The following is a 25813-nucleotide window of genomic DNA, read 5'->3' on the forward strand; positions in this document are numbered from 1 at the left end:
GCGCAAACGTGTTGCTGCATAAATGAATTCATAATGCAAAAAAAAGATATTACAAAAAAAAAGGAAAGGTTGAAAAAGCGATTGTGTAGCACACGAAAGAGGCGGCTTACATAATCGTTTGTATCCTCCGAGTTTGTAAATCAACACCAGAAGCAGCTTAAATGCATTACCAATGCTTCGTGTCTGGGCTTTCACGCAGAAACATTTAGATCGTATTTATTGGCCAATTCCAGACTGCAATTGTGCGTGGCAGTGAAATGTGCAAAATGATCATCTGAGCGCATCGAAGAAAGGTGTAATTAAATTAAATTAAATTAAACTTATATTCGGCCAAGATATATAATGCTTTTTAGCTTGTAGTGGGGTAATTTGTATGCAAATTGTTTAGGCTTTTCCATCAAGTGATTTTCCGCTGCCGAAGAATTCCAGTTTGCCAGCTAGCTGCCTTAGGCCCAATAATTCAATTATTTTATTTTGTTTGCTGGGAGAGTCTCGCATGGTTGTATTTACTTACTGTGGGTAGTATGTGTGTCTGGGCAAAGCGCAATATAAAATAACGAGTAGTACGAAAATATTTTAACGTGCGCAAACTAAAAATATTCCCATGACATCATCGAACAGAGGCGCTGACCGCAGAGCGGCAGACCCAGACAGCATCTATCTCAATAATAACTCTCTGTTTGCGTCGGAAGACGAGAGCATCTGTTTACCAAGAAAAGGGAAAATTCCCTCTCTGAAACTTACTAAAATATGAACTTGGTCAAAGAAAAACCACGAACTCCTTTGTAAACTAAGATATATTTAAAAATGGTACAAAAAGTTCTGTTGTACGCAATTTTAAAAGGTTAATAATTAGCGGAAAATGTTTTTAAAGATTTTTAAAACCCAATGTTGGTACAAAAATCTTAAAAACACCGCTTTAAAACTAGCATTTTAAAATTAGAATTAAAGAAAATGTATCAATCTTTTTAACCCATCAAAATGGTTATAATTATACAATTGTCTATTATTAATTTAGTTAACTACCCCTTTTATTAATTCCCTTATCTTTTTCACATTTCTTTGCAGGCACATCAATATAAAAGTATTATAACCACGCAACAAATTCAATTTTAAGGTGAGTTTTGGATCTACTCGTATACCACACGCCCATGAGTCAAGTGCAAAGCAAGCAAACAATAACAACACTGAGCAAACAAACTCGAGTCCCCCGTCTTGCCTTATTTCTGATTTTATCTGCCGGTATATATTTGCTTTTTGTTTTCGCAATCATTGTGATTGAGGTCTCTCTGTCGTTTTTATTGACTCTTGTTTACCGAGGAGAGGTTTGAAAAAAGTTGTAGAGAGCAGAGGAAACCACACCTCTCTCAACTTTGAACTTTTTGCTTACGCCATATAAATACTTGAGCGATATATAATTATATTCCGGGTTTTTCTTTTAGTTCGTTTTTTTTTTCGTATTGTTTGCCAAACTAATTGAGAACTAATCGAGGCCGTGACCGTCAAAGGGAAATAAATGATTTGTATTTACGGCACTCAAGCGGAGATTTATGTCATCTGACTCTCGTATACCCCTTTTGCATAGACTTAGCATTCATAATTTTATAATCAACAACTAAGGATGATGTCATGGGGCGAGTCTTTTATACCTTGTGCGATAAGCCAAATGAGAAAGTTATCTCTGATTTTCATGCTGATATGTATACAAATGTATGTGGTCATGTAATTGAAACCATAGATGAAAAACCCAAATTCCAAGTCTTGTATCATAGGTTGTCCACGTTAAAAATGTGTAATTGAAATGCAAGTTGATCTTTCTCTCCCGTATCTCTCAGATCTCTTTACATGCCACGCATAACTTCACCTCTAATTCAATTAAGAATGACCTTTGTTTTACTGGACTTTTTGGTACATCATACATTCTTTGTGCTCTCTTTCTGCTTCGCTTGAAATTGAATTAAAAGCCACTTAAGCGTTGAGTCTGCTTGGCGCTTTTTATACCGACTGTTTCATTTACTACCCTTTGTGTATATGCGTAATGCTATATGTGTATCCTCCATATCTATGTGCAATGTACATACATTTATATATATATCAATTTTGATTTACCCTTCGGGCATGGTACACTGGCTTTTAGCAAATAAAGGGAGCAATAAACGGAGAGACAGCAGAGAAGATTGGATTGTTTTGCGTTCATCTAGCACTTCAATAAATAGGTCATTGAACCAGACCGGGAGCCCAACTTTGGTTTTTATTTTTGTTCTTATTTTTTACTTTGGCAATCGGCGTAAAAAGTTTCCTCATAGGTTCGCTTACTGCTTTCGGCAAAGTCAATAAGCAGAAAACAATAGTACAAGCATTAGATAATATGGTACGCTTGATTTTAATGAGCTTCTGTGCTAAAAATAGATCCTTGTAAAGGTTATTTTCTTTACAGTTGGTATAGAAAATTAAAACAGATTTTATGCAAACGTTTCTCGTGTAAATGTAATACAATTTAAGACATGGTGACATTAGGAAAAGGGTTCAGCGACTCCTTAAAGCCCTCATATACTAATTGCTGTCCTGTCGACGGTCTTCAACCCTTCAATATAGCCCTTCAATAATTATTGTTTACCAAACCCGGATGCAGACTGTACCACGGCAGTGCAATTAAAACCCCATTTAATGCTGCAAATAAGTGTTCGCATCAAGATTAAGTTACTGTCGCTAAGGACATGTGTGCATGTGTGTCGTTGGGCTTTCCATCGATTAGCCGGGAAACTCAAACTAACCGTAAACACGCAGCAGGCCCTGATATTTTCACCGCCACACGATGCCGGTCGCGTGTTGGGGGTCACCAGAGTTCAACCACCAATCATCCACCCACCTTAAACCATTCCCCAGGACAAGTGAAATGAGGCGCGATTCCTTATGGAAATACCTGTCCCTGTTCCGGGACACGCCCAGGTTTTTATTGGTCCTTCCTTATTATCCTTACAGTGTTGATATTCCTTTTTTTAGTAGGTTTTCCTTTTTGTGGCCGGCATTTTCATTACCGTCGTGTTGCCATGCAATTTTGATAGTCGGCGGCGCCACGAAATGACTGAATACCAGAATCGTGGCGCCACCAATTCAGTTTGCCGGCCGGGAAATGTTTCCACGCGACTCGTAAAAATATCCTTCGGTGGGCTGTTTGGGGTGGTGGTGCTTGCTTCTGCCTTTGCTGTTTATATTTGAGTTTCGTTTTGAGTTAATGACAGGAAGTGACGTCATACTCCGGGGGATGAAGTGTTATTTGAGTTGTGTGGGGTGGGGGAGGGAAGGTTTTGGGTGCGACACATTGTCCTGGATGATGTCATACTCCGCAAACAAGATTATTTACGACCCCAGTTCAGAACTTGACTTGTGTACAGAATAAGTTAAAGACAATAACAAGAAACCCAAATATTATAATACCGGTACCGATTCTGCACCGGTTAATGCTCCATTTAGGCTTTAGTTCAATTACGTACCGGTTCAGCCAAAAATATTCCAAACCTTTTTATATTGACTCGTCTTCTTCACTTCAGACCAAATTTTAGAACCCTCTTTAAGTTTATAAGAAGCAGATATAAAACTGTAATTATGCATTCATGTATTACCAAAAATTGTAATCGAAATCGTACTGGAAGAAACTAATCGGTGTAAAGCACTATAAAGAAATTTTTATTTCTGTTCTGATACCTTTCCGGTTCCCGATATTGAATCGGGTATTTCGGTTCTGAATTTTTGTTATTGTAGCGCCCTGATACATATATTAAGCTGTATTAAAAGCATATTTTAGGGTTTTCGAAGTTAGATCTAATTTAACATTTCATAATTTCTCACAAAATAAAGTCATGTCTCTAATCATTTAAGTTGAATGTATTTAAAAACATTTTATACCATGCACCATGAGCTTTGTCATTCATATTTCACCATTCACTAGGCAACATTTAATAATTATATCAACCGTGGACGTCACCCAACCCCAACAACTGTGCAGATTTCAAGTTTATTTTGCAATTTTACAAACTAAATTTATGTGAATCAAAAATACAACACTTGGGCAAGCTTTTTTTTCTGGCCTTTGGCCAAGTGAGTCAAAGACACCGAAACAGCAAAAGAAATACTTTTTGTGGGACTCTACAAAAAGGCTTTGGCTTACATCAAGGGCAGAAAAGTCAGACGAAAAGCAGAAAACCGAAAGCAAAGCAAATAAATAAATCATTTTCCTTTCGTTCAACTTGACCACTTGTTGTTGTCACTTAACTTTTGTTTTCCTTTTACCAGAAGCAGCAATTGTTGTATTCATGCAGTTTTCTCAAGTCTTTTGCCTCATACACAATGGGCGTTGGCGCCAACTTTGATGAGATTTATGTTCGGATTTTGTAATTCAAGCCACGCGACTCACACGCGACTTTCGGTAGCCGGATAGTTGAGGGTCTCTGGACCCAGAAAACTCAAGTCTCAAGTAAAATAAAATAAATTAAAGTGAGAAGGGAGAAGAGGGAAGGAAAGAAGAACGAACGGGTACGAGCCAGACAAACTGGCAGCTTGTTAGCAAAACAAACAAAATTAGCAAAAAGCAGATGAGGAGTCAGCACCAGAGAGGCATTCACAAAATACCCACGGCTAGAACTGCTACCTTATTAAGGTATTCCACGCATGGACGGCCCAATGTCTGAAAAAAAGACAAGAGATTAAGACACTTTGGTGATGACAGGTCGCAGATAGGCTCATGCTCGCCAGACAGCCCGTCACTTGGCTTATCTACGTATATTTAAACGGCTATAATTACATTTAAAAGTTGAGAAGCAAGCAAGAGAACAAAAATAATAATTTACTCGGTAAGAAAAAATAAAAAAAAAGAGTCAACCTGTTTCCGCCCGGGATCGAACCGGGGGCCTTCTGCGTGTTAGGCAGATGTGATAACCGCTACACCACGGAAACAGTTGAAACAAGGCTAGCCAAAAGCACAGTAGTACATTCTAGGTCGACAGTATCGGAGCAATGTGGAACGGTTGGGAAATAAACGAAACACTATTTTAGACTTCGCTGCTTCTATCGATTGATGCATGTGATTACTCCTTAACTTTATATATTAACTTAACTTAACTTAATAAATATTAACTTAACTTAACTTAATAAATATTAACTTAACTTAACTTAATAAATATTAACTTAACTTAACTTAATAAATATTAACTTAACTTATATTTATAAACTTAACTTATTTTTTTATAGTAAATGTTGTTTAGGAGTGTCCAAATAGTCCAAACTATCATGACTAACACTTGTTAAGTTTTTTATTTATTTGTACATTTGAAATAACCAAAGGTTGAGCTACCTTAATTTCAACTTCCTAACAAATCAAATGTTTATTTCTTAGAAATAAAGTTAAATTCTAAAAGTTAATTGATATCTTCTTAAATTTTCTGTAGTCTTTCGGCGTTTAAAATACTCTTACTGTGTAAATGCAAGAAATTATCAACCAGAAAAAATAAAAAAAAAGTACGATCTGTTTCCGCCCGGGATCGAACCGGGGGCCTTCTGCGTGTTAGGCAGATGTGATAACCGCTACACCACGGAAACAGCTGAAAGCCGGGCCGCCAAACACCAAACAGTTTAGGTTTGAACAAACAAATGGGGGAAGAAAAATTAAAATAATCATTTGATACTTTAGTTTATCCAACGACTCTATATTGTCTTTGTTTTTTCTTCAATTTGAATTCATTTTAGTATTATTTATAAAATTACCTTAATTTTTTTTTCCACTATGTATTTTAAAGTTATTAACAGAAAAATTATTAAATTATTAACTGCAGATAAATTATTTTGGTGTAGGTTTTACAATTTAAGTCAAAACTAAAGCTACTTAAGCTCCGGCTTGTATTTCTTTCTATCAGTCGCGTTGTCTAGGAAATAATACGAGCACGCATTTAGTATATTCAAATTTAATTTTGTGTTTCCCTCGCTAAAACTTTTCTTTCGCGAGGAAATAATTGAACAAATTGTGGGAATAGGAAAGGATTAAAGGATCAGTAAATAAAAAAAGAACAAAAAAGTATTACATGTTTCCGCCCGGGATCGAACCGGGGGCCTTCTGCGTGTTAGGCAGATGTGATAACCGCTACACCACGGAAACAGCTGAATGCCGGCCAGCCAAAAACCAAACAGTTCGGGTTTGACAAACAAATAGGGGCGGAAAAATAGCCAGCTAACTTTGAAAAAGCAAAGGGCAACAAACTAGGTGACTGAAATGGAAAATGACTTCACATTTTATTTGAGTAAATGTTCTTGTGAGTAATATCATTCCAATAGAACACGTTTTTACTCATCAAATTTCTAGTTAATTGTTGATTTTATGTTACCTTTAATTAAAAGTGTTGAATTGTTAAAAAGAAAGAACTAAAATATGTTTCTACAAAGGAAAAAAAGAACTTTGTATCACATATATATTTTAGTAAATGTTTGAGAAATTTACATTGTAATAATTCTTTCTTTGAGTAATTTTATTCTAGTAAATGTAATTTCATCTCAATTGAATAAATTTTTACTCATTAAATTTCTAGTTAGGAATATTTTATATTTTACCTTCTTTATTTGAAGATGTTAAATTGTTGAAAAGAGAATACAAATTAAAAATTTATTTCTACAAAGAAAAAAAAAAGAACTTTGTATCGCAGCCGGTAGGATTCGAACCTACGCTCCCAGAGGGAATCTGATTTCGAGTCAGACGCCTTAACCACTCGGCCACGACTGCTTGTGGAGCGAGCGCGTCCAAATTGAAATATACCAGCTGGGCTCGACACAGCGCTGCTCTCTTACTCATTCTGGGTGCGTTGATTGGGAAATATCAGGGTGGTGTGGTGCGAAACTTTCTACTGCGGAACTTGCAAACATTGCTAGTTCTCATTGACCACGTTTCGCAGATTAAAAAGTATATATTTTCACGGTGTGCGCGTCGTCCCAGTGATCCACAACGTCAATTTTATACAACAATGCTAAAGGTATTCCATTAAGAGATTATAATTTGTTTAAAACAATTTACCCCATTCAGGAATCTTTAAAATGTTAAGTATACGTTTATCAAAATAAGCTTATTTCTGTGTCGTATTTTAATTTTTTTTTTTTTTTTTGTAGAATGGCAAAGCGTAAATACATGCTCTTGTCGAAATAAATCTCAAGTGCCTTAGAACTTGAGCAATCTTTCAACCAATTTTCGTCTAATGAATGAATGCACATATTTCCATTTTTCATTTGTATAGGGGAGTAAGTGACAGGCCTCAAATAATGATTATTTACAGTTGTCGCTGGTTTATTGCACTCGTTTTTTGTAACTATTCTCACTTTTATTGTTGTCGCCGCCATATGGACTGGATCTTTTTTTTCTTTGTGGCTTTAAAAAATCTTTCCACATGATCATCATCATTGGATCTCGCCATGTACCCCACTGACTGACTGAGTGAGTGACTTGTTGCATTATTAAAACTGAATGAAATCATTTGCGAACGACCTTATTGCCAGCCGCTCTTCCATCTCGCACTTGAGGCGATGGGACAGCTGTCTGGGCTGCGCTCGATGGAGTGGAAGATTACGTAAGATCTCTTCCGTTGCGCGATAATTGAATACTTGGGAAATTTAATTAACGCCAGCAGCATATGTGTCAAAACCATATATAGGGGGTGTTTGGTTCTCTGGGTCAATTGGCCTGAGCTGCTAATTAGAATGCAAAATATGTATTTTGGTTAAAAGCTATAAAAAAAATGGACGTCTAGAAAAACAGTTCAAAGTCAATAAATGATTTTAATTTTAATTTTTGATATAGTCACTAAATCTAATAATTTATTTTGAAGAGTGCTTAGACTTAGTTCATATAAAAATTGTATGGGTCGAGTTGCTGAATAAATATTTGCTTAAAATTATTAGTTAGGAATTTATTGCCATTAAATATTTGGTATTTTAAAATGTAACTTGTTTACTTTTTCAAACCTTGGCTAACTATCGTGCTTTTGGGCTTGGGTATCTTTGCAGTGAGGTCTCTGTTATCGGCCTTACCTTCATAACGTTCTCAACATTCTATAAAAAAAAGAGAACATATATACATGCATAAGTTCTCAGTTTGCCGGTTTTGGAGCCGGCACACTTTACCCATTGAAAGACATGGGTGTGTCCCGTGCCAAACAAGTGTGATGTAATTGCATAATGTCAACAACAATTGTCGAGACGGTGACGACGACGATGGCGTCGCTGTGGCGTTGGCTGCTCCTAAATTTAATTATTGTCTTCCGTACAAAAAGGTCAGAGCGAAAAATCCAAGAGAGAGTGATATGGAGGTATTGTTTGGCATTGCCCAAGTTCAATAAACCAAATGGAATGCAGGCTTTTAGATAGAACTTCAAATTGGCTTTAGTCTATTGACACTTTTGACTAAATTTGGTAAACAATGCGATTTTAGTTTGGGTATTTTCAGCATTCTAGTTGTAGCATTTAGTTGTATAGTAACTGGAAAAAATGTTTTAAATAAAATAGATAGCACTTTGTCCATTCAATTGTGGTTAATTTAATGTCTTCTAAACTGCATAAAGATCTTTTAAATGATTTCGATGCGTGAGAAATCTCCCTTTTCTTGTCTTTAATCAACCTTTATGCCACCAACGCAACTTCCAACTCCATTTGGAGGAGTCTGAATCAACCCACGCGGGAAAACTCTTTGGCTCGTTAAGTTTACGACGCCCACGCATCCACAACTCCCTAGCTCGTCTGCATTTTTTTTGTAGTCACTTGAAAAGCATTTATTCAGCATTATTCTGTTTTATTTCAACCAAAACTGAAAACTTCTACCGCCGCCCACGCACGTTGCGATGAGGAGCTGTTGGCAGCAAAGTTCAATTACCTCCGCATCACGATATTGTTGTTAAGATCAAACTAAAATATGCGGCACGCGTTGCCAATACGTCATAATTAGCAAATGGCAAAAGTGAGAAGCAAATAAAGCCTTTGGCAATGCACTTTTGCAATGCAATCGCCTTGTGCTCACCCCTTTTTGTAAGCATTTTCTGTTCCCTGAGCTTATAAGCCGACTACAAAAGGCACCGCTCACGAATGGGGTTATACGTTACATAGAAAAAAAAACATTTTAGATTTATTATAGCTAAATCATTATGATTCAAAATTAAACGAATATATTACGGATATCATGTAGTTATTTATAATAAAGATAGCAATCTTTTTTTCTCTCTGCAAACTTCCCCCTGCCCTTTTATTTCCTCTTCCTCACATTATTTATTGCAATTTCCTCTCTAAATTGGCACATTTTGAGCAATTTTTTTTTTTAATTGGCGGAAGACCTAAAGAAATGCTGGTGGGTGTAGTTGTAAGAAATCGGGTCAGCAGAATGCTCATTAATTATGGTTTATGGTTGCTCCAAGTGTGTCATGTAGGAATCGAATAAAGTCGGCTCGTTTTTAGCTGTTTCGGGTTGCATTTTTGGCTGAGCCAAGAAATTGTTGTTCGATTTGTTATCTCAGCCCCACGATTCGTTGATGACATTATTTCTTCTGGTGTTTATTAGCATGCTGATTGTTTACCAGAATTTGAAGGTTAATTTTCGTGGTATTAGAACGCACCACGCCTAAAGAATTAAAGAGCAAGCTAAATATTTTTTTGTTTATTTATTTTGGTTACTCGCGCTCTCATTCTGGGATCGAGATAGCCAGTTCCATCTATTCGTTTTGATTTTCGAGGCATCAATTTTTTGGTTTCCCAAACAGCTAAATGGATCTTAAAATAGATTTCACCGATTCCGTTTATGCTGTCGCTTCAGCACGTGGCTATGGGGAAAAATACGGATGTACATATGCATTTCCCCAGAGTTTTCCCCCTTAAACTGAGAATTTATTTTGGCCAAAATTAGACATTAACTAAAGTGGAAATATGCGGCAGTCTATTTTGACACCCCTCCACTTTCTCTGCTTTCCCCCAAAACAGTTTTTGACATTCACAGGGAAATCTGTCAGTTTTCCACTCTCCGAGAGACTCTCTTACTTGGGTGGTTGCACTACACTCTCTTTTCACCATCTCTCTCCCTTGTTTGCCACCCCCTTTTTATTTTTTGGTGCTAGTGGCCTGCAGTTTATAAGGTCAGTTGAAAATTTTCCAGCTGAGCGTTAGGTTCAAGAAGCACCTAAATAAAGTAAAAAACGTATCCATCCATTTAATTGCAGCATTTTAACTGAAATACAAAGGAAATAAATCATGACTGAAGTTGAGCAACCGCCACAGAATGGCATAGATCCCACTGCCGGCGAGGATGATGACAATAGCAAAGCACGTCCCGCGGATATTGAACAGGTAAGTGCAGCCATCGAAGCCTTAAGTGGATAACCACCCCTTACTCGCTTTCTTTTTTCCTCTACTTTCCCCTTCCCCAGGATATGCGTGAAATGGAGCGTCGCAAGCGGGTCGAGGCCATTATGGGCTCAAGGTTGTTCCGCGAGGAGCTGGAGCGTATCGTGGATTCGGCCCGAGATGGAGGAGCTGGCGCCAGTGGGATCCTGCAGCAGCTGTCGGACATTGTGGGCGTACCGGTGTCGCGGGTGGGCAGCGTCTTTAAGAGCAGCAACTGCATGGTGCCCATCAATGACATACGCGGCGTCGAGTCCATGGGCTACGCCAAGGGCGAGAAGATACTCCGGTGCAAGCTGGCCGCCACATTCCGTCTGCTCGATCTGTACGGCTGGACCCAGGGTCTGGGGGCACAGATCACTGCCCGACTCAAGGTCGACCAGGAGTACTTCCTGGTTAATCCGTACGGCCTGCTCTACCACGAGATCACCGCCTCATCGCTGAACAAGGTGGACATGCAGGGTCAGATTGTGGAGCAGGGCACCACCAACTTTGGCGGCAACAAGAGTCGTAAGTTAAATGATCGATTTCATTGTTAAAAATCATTGAATCTTAATAATTTCATTTCCTCCAGACTTCATCCTTCACTCTGTGGTACACGCTGCCCGTCCAGACATTCGATGCGCCATCTACATCGGCTGCAGTCCGGTTGTGGCCATTTCTTCGCTGAAAACCGGTCTGCTGCCGCTGACCAAGGATGCCTGTGTGCTGGGCGAGATCACCACTCACGCTTACACCGGTCTATTCGACGAGGAGGAGCGCAATCGTTTGGTGCGAAGCCTCGGCCCCAACTCCAAGGTGATTCTGTTGGCCAACCACGGTGCTTTGTGCTGCGGCGAAACGATCGAGGAAGCCTTCTTTGCCGCCTGTCACATTGTGCAGGCGTGCGAGACCCAACTCAAGCTGTTGCCTGTCGGTTTGGATAACTTGGTGCTGATTCCGGAGGAGTCGCGCAAGGCTATCTACGAGCAGTCGCGCCGGCCACCCGAGGACCTGGAGAAGAAGTTTGCCGCCGTCGCGACAGGCGAAGATGGTGCTGCCGCTGCTGAAAAGGAAGCGGCTGAAGCTGCCGTGCCCAAGGTGGGCAGTCCGCCCAAGTGGCGTGTTGGCGGTGCCGAGTTTGAGGCCTTGATGCGCATGTTAGACAATGCTGGCTACCGCACTGGCTACATCTACCGCCATCCGCTGATCAAATCGGATCCCCCCAAGCCTAAGAACGATGTGGAATTACCGCCAGCTGTGTCATCTCTGGGCTATCTTCTTGAGGAGGAGGAGCTTTTCCGACAGGGGTAGGAGAATTACTTTTCAATTGCTTATTAAACTTTTCGCTAATAAAATCTATCCCATATTAGGATCTGGAAGAAGGGAGATATCCGCAAGGGAGGCGACCGCAGCCGGTGGCTTAACTCGCCCAACGTTTACCAGAAGGTCGAGGTTTTGGAGACCGGCACTCCGGATCCCAAGAAGATTACAAAGGTAGAAATCATTACTTTCGAAGATATGAAGCAAACCAAAACCACCAGCCTTAAGGAGATTGAGGGAAAATAGTTGAAATAGTTGGATACCGCATCCCTCAACTCTTTCCAGACATTCCACTTGCTACCCCATATATGATTTCCATTTCGTTAGCACTCAGTTTTAGTTCCAACTTTGCTAATAAGCTGCAACTATATTCACGCATAAAATTTCTTAGAGTTTAAGAAAATCTAGTAATCAATATACAGAATCTATATATTTATATACTTTGGAAATAGAATTTGAACACGTGCTAAACCAAAATTATTTTACATGCTTTGCTAGCAAGCAAACAAATACTGTGTAATGTGCATTAATCAAATAAATAAAATAAACGAAAAATACAAATTTGCATAGATGATTTTGTGCCTCATTTAAGGATTTTGCTGCCTCAAAAACAAGTTAAGAACGCTAAAACAATGCAAAGAAAGAGAAAGAAATTTGCTATAAATACTAATTACTACGTAACAATTAAAACAGCATTTTATATTTCACTCAGTATCATTGATTTCATATTTAACCGTATTATTTTTCATTCATCAAATTTTTCTTTGCATGTTTTATGGCATTTTTAATTTATTCTTGTGATTGTTTTCATTGTTTTTCAAGGCACAAAATCATTTATGCTTGTTATTTCAGTTAATTTATGTTTATTTGATCATTGCAAATACAAATACTATCTATACTACTTAGAGTATTAAGTTACATGTGTATAAAAAAATTCAAAAAAAGAATTATATAAAAGAAATAGCTTGCAATGGAATGCTTTAATCTAACATTAATTTTAAGATTGGTGTATATGTAACCAATTTGAATCACCAATTTTCTGGGTCAACGAATTGAATGGGAATGTTTGTTATTAAGATCTTCCCATTTTAATAAGAGTCTTGAGTATTCAACCCATATTAAACACAAATTTCTTTCTCTTTCTTTTCTATTTGCATTGCCCCCACCCAAACTCTACACAAAACATAATTTACGATTAAAAAAAATATAATAGTGGGTGGCTGAGGGTTCCCCCACCCACTCAACGCCAGTGAGGATAGAAGATCCACTCCAGTTTGTGCCTGCAGGAACAAATCCAAGAGAGTTCAAGCGAGTCCAGCAACTAGTTAGTATTTCATACGCTTAATCCTAAATCGAACGCTTTATAAACTGAAAGCTTATTTAAATAGATTAAGGACAATCGCCGGGCCGATAAGATTTCCGCCGGACCTCAATCGCATATTCTGGAGGGCGTCACATGGGACGAGGCGAGCCGACTCAAGGATGCAACGGTCTCGCAGGCCGGCGACCATGTCGTCATGATGGGTGCCGCTTCCAAGGGAATCATTCAGCGTGGATTCCAACACAATGCCACGGTGTACAAGGCTCCGTATGCCAAAAATCCATTCGACAATGTCACGGATGATGAACTCAATGAATACAAGCGCACAGTGGAGCGTAAAAAGAAATCGGTGCATGGCGAATGTAAGTTGGCAAAAAATAATGATATATGGGGGTTTCTAATATTTTATAATATTTTGTAAAATTTCTTTTTACAGATACCGACACAGACTTTTCGGAATCAGAAGCTGTCCTGCAGGCGGGGACAAAGAAATACCCTCAAAGTGAACCAGAGACCGGTATGTCCACTATTTCAAACAATTCCTTAATCCTAAAATCCTAAATATGTAACTCATATTTTAGAGCACCAGGTCATTGAGATCCAGACACAACAGGCGCCAGTGCCAAGGCAGGCGGAAGTCGTTTTGAGCGATGGTAAGTCCATTTGTGTACTGCAATTGTATTTTCCACATTATTTTACTCTACGATTTAAATTTTAATCACGCACAATCCAAAACATTTCAAGTACACATGTCCAAGCGTTGTGTCTTTTCCCAGCCATCATGTGAACGAAGTTATTAAGTTTTATTTCTGTTTTTGTCAAGTTATTTCGTTTTCCCTCATTGTTATCCCTTTTGATGCATTTTTAGTTTGGTTTTTATTTCGTTTTTATTTATTATTTACTTATAATTTGAATAATAACTTAAATCTTAAGGATTCTGCTATATTTATTACGTATTTTGAGTAGTTTTATTTTTAGTGTAACTCCCTTATAGTTTTATATCCTTAGATGATTATTTGGTATACTTATTTGATTGGATTCCTAACATTTAATAACATTCTTTTATGCCATTTCCCTTCTTTTCGTTTATATTATTTGCTGTACTTTCGCATACTAAATTTACCAAAACACACACTCGTCGAAAACTACACACATTTTAATGGATACCAAAACATTTCAAATAATTTAACTAGTCAACAAAAAATTACTTGTAGCAATTGATACCGTCACAACCTCTTTTCTGTAAAAACTACATAATTGCAACAATTCAATTCCAAAAATTTAACTTTCCCTTTTGTTAAACACACCACAGTTTTATTTAGAATTTCGGTTTTATTAGTTTATTACTATTGTGCAATACTATTCACCCTTATCCAATACTTACAAGGAACCAACTGTTGTACGGCGTGCATAAAATGATTTTTAATTTCAACAACCAACAATACGACAGCACAACAACCAAAACTGATACAACAAAAAACCATTTATTATAGTAGAAAAGCTGCAGTTGTAGTCATTCCTTGGTTTTACAAAATTGTTGCTTAATTTTCTGAATTCGGCCCATTGTAAATCAAAATTTTACCTTTCAATTGTCTCACATAGGAAGAAAGCCCAAAACCAAATAAATTGGCAGCTAAAAGAGTAAAAATTCCTAAATAAAATTAGTTAGCATTGATTTGAAACGAAGTGTGTGTAGGCTCACAGTAAAATAAACAAAAAATGTATAATAAAACAAAAGACCAGCAACCAACAACAAGAAGCAACCGAAGCTATCAACAGAACACAAAATTCTACTACTACTACCACTACTACTACATACTACCTTTTCTACTACTACTTCTGCGGCTGCTGCGCTCTATAACAAAAAACAATAAATAAATAAATAATAAGCAGTTTAAAAAACCAAACCCTTTTGAGTTGGAGGTGAGTGCAGCCCCAAAGGTTTAGTGTGTAGTAAAAAAAAAAACCAAAATACTTCAAAACAAAATTCAAGAAATTAGTTTATAGAAAAATGTTCAGCATAACATAAACATAAAACACATGCACACTAAACCCCATTTAACATGCCATGTTCATGAAACTTTTGCCGAATGCTCTTAGCTGAATCACATCGCTGTTAGCCAAGAATTTCAATTGCAGCTTGCTGTTCATTTTCGTTGGGATTACGCCGTGCTAACTACATTTTCCGTTTTTAATTTAAACTGCAGCTGTTTTCTGTTGATTGCTTCTTTAGTTGCCTAGTCAGCCGCGTTAGCCAAAAACTAATCCCTTTCTGTACCTTCTCTAAGCATGCTTAATCGATACTAAACTTTAATAGAAACACTCGCAACACTACGTATTCCTAGTTTAAGTCACCTAATTACGTCTGTTTGTTTAGCGTTTTACTTGCTGACATCTGTCGCTGAATATGATTTTATAATTTCATTTCTCAATACTATTTTAGCCACTCTTAGTTTTATAAACGGCGAACGCTCTCACACAGCCACAAATCGCAAGCCGCCAACTGGCCGAGGTAAAGAACAAGACCCGATCGAAAGATACCCCTTAGATCTTACATACAGCCTTCAATGTACTCAGGCTAAACGCCCACTGTATATAATCCAATTACTCGGTGTATATTTATAATATAATCCCCATATAATCCACTGGCCCTTGGCTGATCGCTGTTAATGGTGTAAATTTATATATAACCCCATATAATCCACAAGCTCATGGCAATTGCTGTTGCACCAAAACTAAACCATAGCTATACTTTCATATTGATAATCATCATTACGAAGCAAAGAAATAATTCACACAGGTTCATTACTATCACTACAGTTGGGTAACTTTATTTTACAGCAAAATTAGATTTAGAAATGATCAGAAAAACAGTTCGAACTTTCTCATTTAGAAATATATAGACCCTTAGTATTAGTTCAAGTAACTCTGAGTCGATTCTTTAAAGGTCATTGAGTTCCAATCCACTGATGCTTAACCCTTTTTTAAAATATAACTGAATTTTAGGATATCTTGCGTTTCAGATTTATGGATATGTAATCCAGTACGTATTGCCCTTATGTATGTATGTATTTCGAGTGCCGCACTGCCCAAGATGCTGGCTCCGGACTTTTCTAAAGATTGTGACAAATACTTACTGACATTTTTGGCTCTTTCATCTCCTTCGCCTTGATATCTACGCATTGACTAGGAGATAATAACAATCACGATTCTCAGCTAGATGAAGTGGAGGACAAGGAGAACCACAATAACGGGCGGGACAGGAACTTGTCCGGTAACAGCAAGTGCCGACGCGACCTGTTTCCTTCTAAGTGCGACGATCCTGTTCCCCCACCGGAGCAGCTATATTCGTATGTCTACGCTGCGGCAGTCTCTTTGGGCCAGTGTGCCCAACCGCAGGTGTGCTCCGCCTTGCTGCGGGCTCTCCACTCTGAGCAATTGGGCTATCTGGCCAGTTCCTATCGTAGCGGAGCTGGACAGTCGTATGCCACCACCTCCAGTACATGCACTATAGCTAGCGCCACGGGTTCTTCCATCAATTCACGTCGTCCACTGCAACCAGCGAATGCGATTTATCCAACTCCATACCGCACTGGATCCCATTTTGGATTTAACTCACCACGCCAGCAACCACGCACTGAGCACAAGCATGTGCCCAAGGAACGGGAACAACAGGCCATGGGATACCGGCCCATGCAGAGGGGCATCAGCTACGAGGAGATCTTCGCCACACCACGCTACGAGCAGTTGTGCCAGGCGTGCTTCGACAAGCTACTGCGCCTCAAGCCCGAGCTGCAGAGGATCGGAAGCGGTACGGCTCCTAGTAGTTGTGCCGAGGACCTGACGAGTGCCGGTAGCACTCCCATTCAAGGCCGACCACTGCCATCACTGCCTGAATATAACGATAATTTTGGGGAAATGACAATGCTGCCCGAACGTCCGAGGAGGCAACGGAATGCAGAGACACAGACTCAAGCCATTTCCGCCTCGTCATCCACCATAAATTTCCTCAGCCAGATCGAAAGGTTCAACTTCTCGGAAGAATCGACGAATGTTAATTATTCTCCAGGTCCCATCAATAGCGATATAAGCCTTATCGGACTGGTTATGGAGCAGGCCACATCAAGCGCTGGAGCGAGTGCCACAAGTGCAGCCCCTCAAAGGATTTACCACGCGGAGCAGGGAGATGTCACTGAAGTGTGGAGCTTTGGTCGCTGGTTAGAACCGCAGGAGAAGATGATAGCTAGTAACGCCAATGAGTTTTCACAACAGCCGCTGACCGAGCATCGCATCACCTTGGAGATAACGGAGCATTTTTCGAGTGCTGATGCCACATCTTCTGATCATGTCGATCGCCAGTTAATGTCCCGCGAAGAGCGCCAGCGTCGCAAGTCTGAGTTCCAGGAGTTATGGCAAGATCATGTCGAATACTTTGAGGCCAGGGATCAGATCCAGCACGAGCAAGAAGCACTGGATGAACAAGAAGCCAGGTCGTCTTCAAGGGCTACTGATTGGTTAGCCGAGGATCAGCAGATGGAACAAAGCGAGGACCAAGGTGAGGTCGATAATGGGCATACCCAAAATGAGACCCTGACCGAGCCGAGCGATGAACTTCCAAAAATCCTGCAACAGTTCGAGGAAAGTCTTACGTTAGCTGGCGAAAATCTAGAAAAGCTGGTGGCCACCACCAAGAAACTACAGGCAATTGACACTGATACATCAGTCGCTACTTGTAGTAGTCCACCAGATGAAAAAGAATCTGATAATAGTAGTCCCCTGTTTCGTTCGATTAGTTTGGAGAACATTCCTGAAGCCGATGACACTGTATCTATACAGGAACCAGACTCCGCCTTACCCACAAACTCCAATAACAGTATTTGCAGCGAAGATATTAATGGTATAACCAACAATTTGGAACAGGAGGAGAAGCGTGACGACGAAAAACCAGTGACTCCCATTGAGCCAGAAAGGCCCTCTGAAAAAGAGAACGATGGTGACGATGAGAAAGACATTGACGAAAATGACCTTGAGGTGGAGACTGTGCCTGATAGTGTTAATGGAGAACCTACGGAAGTTCCTAACTTAGAGACCGACAATCCATTTTTTACGCCGCTAGAGCGCGAAATCCTCCAGCGCATCGAGGATGATAGACTTGACGAAACTGAGCCCATATTCGGGAAGATTGACCACAGTATTCGCAACAAGATGACACCCAAAAAGCTGCGGGACCTGGTCAGCGAGGAGATCTTTCGCACTTGCACGCATGTGTACCCCAATCCAAGCACACCGTTGTCGAAAGATCCAGCACCTGCTGATACTACTTTGACACCGAGTGGCTCTTCCCTTTCAGCTCATAATATAAGTGCTCCCTGCAGCTCGATGGCGCATACCCACCTTGTCACCCGACCAACGCCTCGTATGTCGCGCTCCTGGGCGGAGGATCAGCAAAGGGGGGAGGAGGAGGAGGATCGAGAGAAGGGCGAGCAGGAAGAACAGGGAATGACCGAAGAGGAGACGACTCTGGAGCGAATTATCTCTTCCACAACTTTTGTGTGCAGGAGCAGTCCGAGCAGAAAGCGCAACTTTATCCAAGAGAACATTCGCAATGCCAGCAGACCGCGAAGTGCCGCCGGTTCGGTTAAGAAGCATAGGAGCAACAAAGTCAGCACCCCTAAAGCCGTATCCAGTCCATCCTCTGTGTGTGCCTTTCAGTGTGGCCAGCGGGATAGTGGAGCTCGTTTGTGGGTTTCCTTGCCAACGCCTCCTCGGGGAGCATCAGGTCAAAAGCGGGACAATACGACCAGTCCTGCTCGGACTTTGTACACCGTTCGGGGCAGCCTCTCATCGCCGTTTGCCAAACGTCGCAAGCCCCTTGTTATCTTGCCACCTCTGCGGCGTCCTCATCATGGCCACAATCGAAGCCAGAATCCGGAATTAAGTGCGTCCAATTTATCCCTGCATCGAACTCTTTCCAGCAGCACGTTCTTTGTAGCCGACGAAGAGGATGGAAATTTGGATAACGTTTCAACGAGCACCTTTCAGATGGATGGAAGTCAGGAGGAACTGCTGGTGGATAAAGACAGCAGTCAGGAGGAACTGCAGATGGATAATGACGAGAGTCGGGAGGAATCCCCTATAGCTCAAAATAAAGCGAATGCTACTAACAGCTCCGTGTACTACAGCGCAAACGACAAAACGCAAGAGGGAGAATCTTCACAAGAAAGTGCAGAAGCAATAGAAGAGGAACCACGGGATATGCAATTCAGGCCCAACCATCGTCAGGACTTTTCTGAAAGGCCTTTCTTACTGGAAAGCTCTAATTCTGATATATCTTTAGAAATTCCAAAGAAATCTTACGATCACAAAGAAGACTCGTCCTCGCAGAAAGTAGAAACGGAACAAACCAATGCGATAATCTATGTAGATAGCCCCTCCCAGGTTACAACCGATTCCGAATCTTTGGATTCCAAGAGGATAGAGATAAATGATAAGCTGTCCCCGGCCGAAACATCTAGCCAACTCGACGAAGATGCTTCATCGGTAGAACCAACCCGCCTAACAGGTGGATCAGAAGCCTTGCAATCACCTAAAAGCTCTACAGGAAGTGATCATATCGATGATAGAGAATACACTCCGGATAATATAAAGAATCAAGGCAGAAGCGTATCCCAAAATGTTCTTTCCTCAGAAAATGAATTAAATGAAATGATGAAGGCGAATGATAAGGATATGAGTGATGATGAGGTCACCCTGGACACAGTTTGCAGTGTGCATGGTCTGGAGTTGTGTGTTCAGGAGGTGGTGCCGATAAAGCAAGAAGATTTGGAGAAAATGACTGATTTTGGGGGAATGTTTGAGGATGGCTTTGGGCCGGTAGAGAAAGATGGCGAGGACCATGTTCCAGTGACAATGAAACCAGAGTTTGAGTAATCTAAGAAATGCTGAGGAACAGAAGATGAAGATTAGAAACCGTTGCCCTTTTATACATTTTATAATCGCCTATAATTTTAACACTGCTTGACATGAACTTTAATTTGAAATTTTCTTTTCCAACATTGTCAGTAACACATTATTATCAATCATTTATCTGCATCTTATTTTCTATAATGTTATGTGGTTGGACGAAAATAAAATGTAAAATATTGGATATGTAATCTTTTACTTTAAGCTGATTAACTAGAAACGTATTGTAGTTTGTAATGTATTACTAACTTTTTACGGCTAAGGGATAATAATTTAAATGGAAAATATTTTCAATCTTGTGTTTACATTATTATACTTAAGAATTGGTTTAGATTTAATATATGTTTATAAAAAGAAACTCCAACTTTTGTAAACTCTTTATAATATAACCGATTTAAATATATTAGTTTAAGTGTTAGCAGTAAAAATCCCCTCCCAGTGTTATAGCATTGTAAGCACATCTCCAATGTTTTGTGTTAGTTGTGCATTGTCAAGTGTGTACATCCGTCGGTTGTGGGTCTCAGAATCATACTCAACACATTTGTTTCACAACGCACAACTCCTGCACTTTTGTTTCTAGCACTTATATCTTACTTGGCCCAAAAGTATGCGTTCCTGTATTCACCTGGGCAATACATGGACGCCTGCATGAAAATGGGACCAATTGAGCAAGAGGTCTATGTCATACACAAGGTCGTGCCCGTCAGCAAGCACAACTATCCGCCAGTCCACGATGGCAATACGAGTGTGCAACATAACGAAAGTGTAGCCGTATTTAAAGGCACTGAAACAGGCATTATCAGTAGCACCCCCATTCGAACTGCCATGGGATCAGTTTCGTTGCCGGATGAGTGTAATCAGTCAAGTTCAGGATTTTCATCAACTCCGTATCGCACCATTTCCCATTTTGGCTTCAATTGTCCACTGATTACCTCGCCAACCATTTTGCTGCATCCGGAACATCGATCCATTTGGCAGACAGTGGCCGAGCAGCGCGAGAAGGTGGTGTCCTTCATCGATCTGACGACCTTGAGCCTGGATAACCGCAAGCTGCTGAATGTAGTGACAGCCACACAGCCCAGCCAACTTCAATCGCAATCGTTTGTCTCTGAGAAGCACATTCAGCTGGAGGTTTCCCCGCCAAAGCGGAAGCAGAGGGTCTACAGTGCCACTACCAGCAGCGGCTTGGATGACAGTCTAGATGAGCTGGACTCCCTGATGAGCGGCCTGGCCATCTGTACGCCACGCAGGCGGGATCAGGACAGCGGTCTGTACCGCAGCTACACCTTTTTACCCAACAATCATGCTTATCCCGAGGATACGGATGCCAATAACAGAGGCCAGGCGGATCGGGAGCGACCTGAGGCCGATCAGGAGGAAGGGTTCCGTTGCACGGAAGACAGTGGCCTGGGCGGTTCGGCTCCCGGCAGGCGCCCCCGACTGGCCACCACCAGCAATGATTCGTCCACCCAAGAGGCCGAGGCCTACTCCCAGGGCAAACACGTCAAGCTGACTCTGAGCAGCACGCCCACACAATCCCCAGCTACCATAGAGATCCTGATCAACGTGTCGCTGCGCAATGCCGAGTGCGTCCAAACGGTTCAGACGCACGAGCAGGAGTTCCGGACCAAGCTGGAGAGGGTGATCGACGAGGAGATCCATTACATATCGCAGCACCTTGCCTATAAGCACCGTCAAGCGGAGTTGCTGCAGCAGCAGGCGACTGCGAGGGCTCCTTTGGCCACGCCTTCTGCCACAACAATGCCTCCGCCACCACCACCGCCTTCTTCATCGTCTCTGGTGCAGCGCAGCAATTCGGCGCCGGAGCTGTGCCACACGTATAGCTATGTGGCTGTGGGAATGGCGGATATGTCGACCAAGCAGGATCAAGGCTCGCCACAATTGCCAGCGGAGGGTGAACCTCTAAATGATATACTCAGCAGTCTGGAGAAAGAACTGGAGCGACTACTAAACAGCGTGGTGGCAGCTCACATGCTGCACAACAGGGCCATCATTCACGAGTGCCGGGCTCGCGTCTCCCAGTTGGCCGAGGGATTGGCCGCCCCTTAGATATATTCCAGTTTTGGATAACTAATTTACATCTTCACTTTTGTTTAAATGTTTGTAAACCGACAATAGTGAAAGGATTGTATAATACTACTTAAATAAGTTTAATCATGAAATTTGTAAATCTAAAAGTAACTTTTGCATTTTTACCTGTTTAAAATGTTTAGAAAGTAACGAAAGCACTTTATGAAAATGCAAATCTACCCGTTTATAAACTGAAACTAATCCAACCATTGTACAACTGAATCTTCTGTAAAATTGTTAAGTTTAATTTTGTCGAATCTTAATTTTTGTTTTATATTTTTATAATTTAAATAAAATAAAACTTGTTTTCATTATAAAACTGCAAGCTTTAGATTAAGAGTTCATACGCGTTCATCCTAACTTTAGATAAGTTTAATCAGTGTCCAGGTAACATATTTCATTTTTTATTTATGTTTATGTTTTGTGCATGTCTGCTTGCTAATTAATATTGATTGCCTATACTGCTGCATGTCCTTGTGTTTGATTTCCCAACCCCAAACTCCATCTGTGTACTAATACACCCTCAACCAACAAAGACATTTAATACATTTCATGTTTTAGTTAGATTCTGTAAAGTGCGTGTCCAAAAGGTGAAAGTACTTGCGAAATTAATATTTAATATTATGTGTGCGTCCACTGAGTTACATTTGTAGGAGAACCAAACCATTTACGCTGCTGTATTCCGTATTAACGAAAGTTTTCGCCCCTTTACAACAGGTGAAAACGTACAAAATGGCGATCATTCGGAGGCACACTTGAGCACCTTCTCCCAGAGCAGTAAAGAGGTAAGTACATCTGATCAGATTCAGGATCAGCGATCACTTCTCGAAATCACAAATAGTAGGGTGATTGTAAAGGGTGAAGTTACAGCCAGTAATAGCTTCATCGTTTACAACCAGCCATACAAAATCATGCATTATGCTAACCCCATTTGAATTACTAACCGAAGCGCAACCGATATTCTCACTGCAAATTTCTATTACGGTTCCAGGATGTCTCCACGGACGGGTCACCCAAGAAAGACAAGAAGAAGAAGAAGGGCCTGCGCACACCGTCGTTTTTGAAAAAGAAGAAGGAGAAGAAGAAGGCCGAGGCCTAAGCCTAAGCTTGAGGAGCGGGATCAGTAGGAGTAGCAATCTTGACACCCTCCCACCATCAGTGGGAACCGAGTAAACTAACGACAATGAAACCACGAAAATAAGGAAACTGTAGCCAGATCAGCAAAAGAAGCATTATATAAGAGAGAGGCCTAAATAAGCAACAAATGAGCAGCTAAAATCGATAACGATGCATCTAAGAGGAGGATACCCCGAAGGCATCCCCACCAGCCCCCAATTCGCATTCACAGCTTATATCTATTATATAATATAATTGTAATTTTTAATTTATACGATGTCCACGGCACCCAAAACAGCAACGCAATCCACACAATTTGTATGATAACGAAATCGGAGATTCGCAGATTCACACGCAATAACCGACACGCCACTTTGTTCTATACAAGTAACTTGAAAAAAAAATCTTCTAGATGTATTAGCTTTTAAACAAGAAGACTACGTAAACACATTACATAGTAAAACAAATGAACAGAAGGAAAGGGTCGAAATTCCCAGGCAGCAAAGATTTGTTTAAAACAAAGACAACTTTTGTCTTTAGATGCATACAAGCGTGGTACATGCGTATGTACTCATAATACTTAAATGCAATATTTTTTATAAATGCAATAAAATCGATGACAACAACCACAATTTGATATTCTTTGCATGTGTATGTGTGTTTTGTCAAATCGCTTTTTATGTTTTGTGTTCTCTTGTTTTGTTTTTAAAAATCCGGGCAGCCACACTTTGCACACAAACGAATGAATAAATATGTATACATACATGCAGCAATTGTATTAGTTTTTTATATAAATAATTATATATTTTTATGTACGTAAAACTGTTTATACATACATATACATATATATATTTATAAAAACCAATAAATTATGAAGAAAACGAAAATCCAAAAACACACACCCGCATTAAATCATGCGATTATTCTGAGGAAAGCAGAAACAACACAATCACATAGAAGAAAGGGGAATTTCCCGTAAAAAACCCAAAAAGTTTCGAATTTCAGCATTTCTTTTGTAAGTAGATGTGCTTGATTTGAAATCACTCTCCAATTATATTCGAAATGAGTACTGCAACTAACTAAATACGACTGCCATAGCATGTAAAACCGTAAGGCACAACTTAATCGCATTTAAAAATTTCAAATTAACTGCATTGAACTTTAAACGACCCCGATCATCAAAGCCAGTTAAATCGAATGTTTCTGCTTTTCCCACCAAAACCCACCCATTCACACACAAAAACACACTCTATATACAACATAATACATGCATTGCTGAGCCTTAGACACAAAAAACAGCAAAATAAATACTTACGATAATTATATAAAGTATAATTAAACTGATTATTTGCGCAACGACAGAAGCTTATTTCTAGCAACTTTTTTGCGTCATCAAAGCAAAAAAGTCTGTATAATTTTGTCCCTAGATTAATCTTAGAAATTTGTCAATATTCTCACTCTGTGCAAATAAAAAAAAAAAACTTGAAGAAATCAAAACGAAATGCCGGAAAGTTTTTTCTTAAAGTTCGTTTAGAGTATAAGAAAATGCATACAAATATATATATTTAAAATCGTATTATACAAAAAAAAAAACACGACACACACGAAGGAGCAAACACATAATAAATAAAAACTTAAAAATTGTACAAAATTCAAAAGTATTCGGAAAAATGTCTTTAATTGGTTTTTTTAAAATATTATTTAAAAGGTAATTCTTTTGATGACTTGATTGAAGGCGAAAGGAAGCTTTTATTTGGTTTTCTAGGAATGTAGCCAATTATAAATTTAGATGTAATCAAGAAAGTCAAAAATCTCAAGTCAAATTTTGCTTTTTAAAAAATATACAATATTATTTTTAATCCTTTAAAATTTACGACAGATTTGTAGAGGTTTTTAACGAGATGATGCGAAATCACAAAAACAAAAAATCTTTTAAAATCTTTTGAAATAACATTTAATAAAGTGGGGCCTCACTGTGATTTTCCATTGTTTTTCAGCGATGTGGCAACTCTGATCAGCTGTATTATCGTTTCTTTGTTGTGTTTATATATTGTGACTCAGTGCGAAACGAAACTGTGATAAAACCTCGAAATTGAAACGAAATTTAGTCTGTCACAAAAAATACAAGTGTCAAGATGTCTCTGATCAGCGATGAAGAGTGGGTGGAGTACAAGGTGAGGATCCCTATATCTCGAGCCTACAACGCAATATACCTAAAATACAATCCTTAGTCCAAATTCGACAAGAGCTACGAGGCTGAGGAGGATCAGATGCGTCGTGAACTGTACGCAAAGTCCAAGGCCCGCATTGATGAACATAATCAGAAATTCGAGAAGGGAGAAGTGACCTGGAAAATGGGCATCAACCATTTGGCTGACCTCACCCCTGAAGAATTCGCCCAGCGCTGTGGCAAAAAGCCGCCAAATTAAATACCAGAATCTCATCTATGGCTAATTTTAAAACAGTGATTTTTTAAAGACAGTAATCTCTCTGTATTTCCATAAATATGCATTTGTATTTATATATAATGTTTTTCGTTCACCCACCCCCAAAATAAACAATATATCAGCTGTTTTGTACATTTCAATGATTTTGGTCTTTTTGTGTTCT

The 25813-nt window shown here is 39.8% G+C and overlaps 2 protein-coding genes and 4 non-coding genes across 15 annotated transcripts in view; 2 read left to right on the forward strand and 4 right to left on the reverse strand.

Moving 5' to 3' along the window:
- LOC119551897 (protein hu-li tai shao) overlaps positions 1–24796 on the forward strand; it is a 30628-nt gene extending 5832 nt beyond the window's left edge. For 3 of the 10 annotated variants that reach the window (XM_037861499.1, XM_037861501.1, XM_037861500.1), the window contains 10 exons: positions 1069–1117; positions 10230–10356; positions 10437–10920; positions 10985–11699; positions 11763–11886; positions 12926–13036; positions 13101–13395; positions 13470–13550; positions 13615–13686; positions 20577–22409. In XM_037861499.1, the coding sequence (XP_037717427.1) occupies positions 10261–10356; positions 10437–10920; positions 10985–11699; positions 11763–11886; positions 12926–13036; positions 13101–13395; positions 13470–13550; positions 13615–13686; positions 20577–22066 (3468 nt within the window). In that variant the 5' untranslated portion in view covers positions 1069–1117; positions 10230–10260 and the 3' untranslated portion in view covers positions 22067–22409. Of the gene's footprint in view, positions 1–1068; positions 1118–10229; positions 10357–10436; positions 10921–10984; positions 11700–11762; positions 11887–12925; positions 13037–13100; positions 13396–13469; positions 13551–13614; positions 13687–14226; positions 14295–14420; positions 14887–15476; positions 15546–16223; positions 20277–20576; positions 22410–22804; positions 22873–23072 lie in introns of those variants that run through there. The other 7 variants (XM_037861502.1, XM_037861503.1, XM_037861505.1 and 4 more) reach the window with 7 other exon arrangements.
- Trnav-aac lies at positions 4881–4953 on the reverse strand. Its single transcript has one exon. It is a non-coding gene; the product is annotated as a tRNA-Val (tRNA).
- On the reverse strand, positions 5523–5595 carry Trnav-aac. Its single transcript has one exon. It is a non-coding gene; the product is annotated as a tRNA-Val (tRNA).
- Positions 6076–6148, reverse strand: Trnav-aac. Its single transcript has one exon. It is a non-coding gene; the product is annotated as a tRNA-Val (tRNA).
- Positions 6685–6766, reverse strand: Trnas-cga. Its single transcript has one exon. It is a non-coding gene; the product is annotated as a tRNA-Ser (tRNA).
- Positions 24797–25222: 426 nt separating the features above from the next.
- Positions 25223–25784, forward strand: LOC119550567 (protein CTLA-2-beta). Its single transcript, XM_037859356.1, has 2 exons — positions 25223–25377; positions 25435–25784. The coding sequence occupies exons 1-2, from the start codon at positions 25339–25341 to the stop codon at positions 25630–25632; spliced, it is 237 nt and encodes a 78-aa protein (XP_037715284.1). The 5' UTR covers positions 25223–25338; the 3' UTR covers positions 25633–25784.
- The last annotated feature ends 29 nt before the right edge of the window (positions 25785–25813 follow it).

The sequence above is a fragment of the Drosophila subpulchrella genome, chromosome 2R (genome assembly GCF_014743375.2).
Source record: "Drosophila subpulchrella strain 33 F10 #4 breed RU33 chromosome 2R, RU_Dsub_v1.1 Primary Assembly, whole genome shotgun sequence".
NCBI lineage: Eukaryota > Metazoa > Arthropoda > Insecta > Diptera > Drosophilidae > Drosophila > Drosophila subpulchrella.

Coding starts and splice junctions, on each gene's coding strand:
- LOC119550567 (XM_037859356.1), top strand. CDS start 25,339: ATGTCTCTGATCAGCGATGAAGAGTGGGTGGAGTACAAG. Junction 25,378..25,434: donor AAGAGTGGGTGGAGTACAAG/GTGAGGATCCCT, acceptor TACAATCCTTAG/TCCAAATTCGACAAGAGCTA.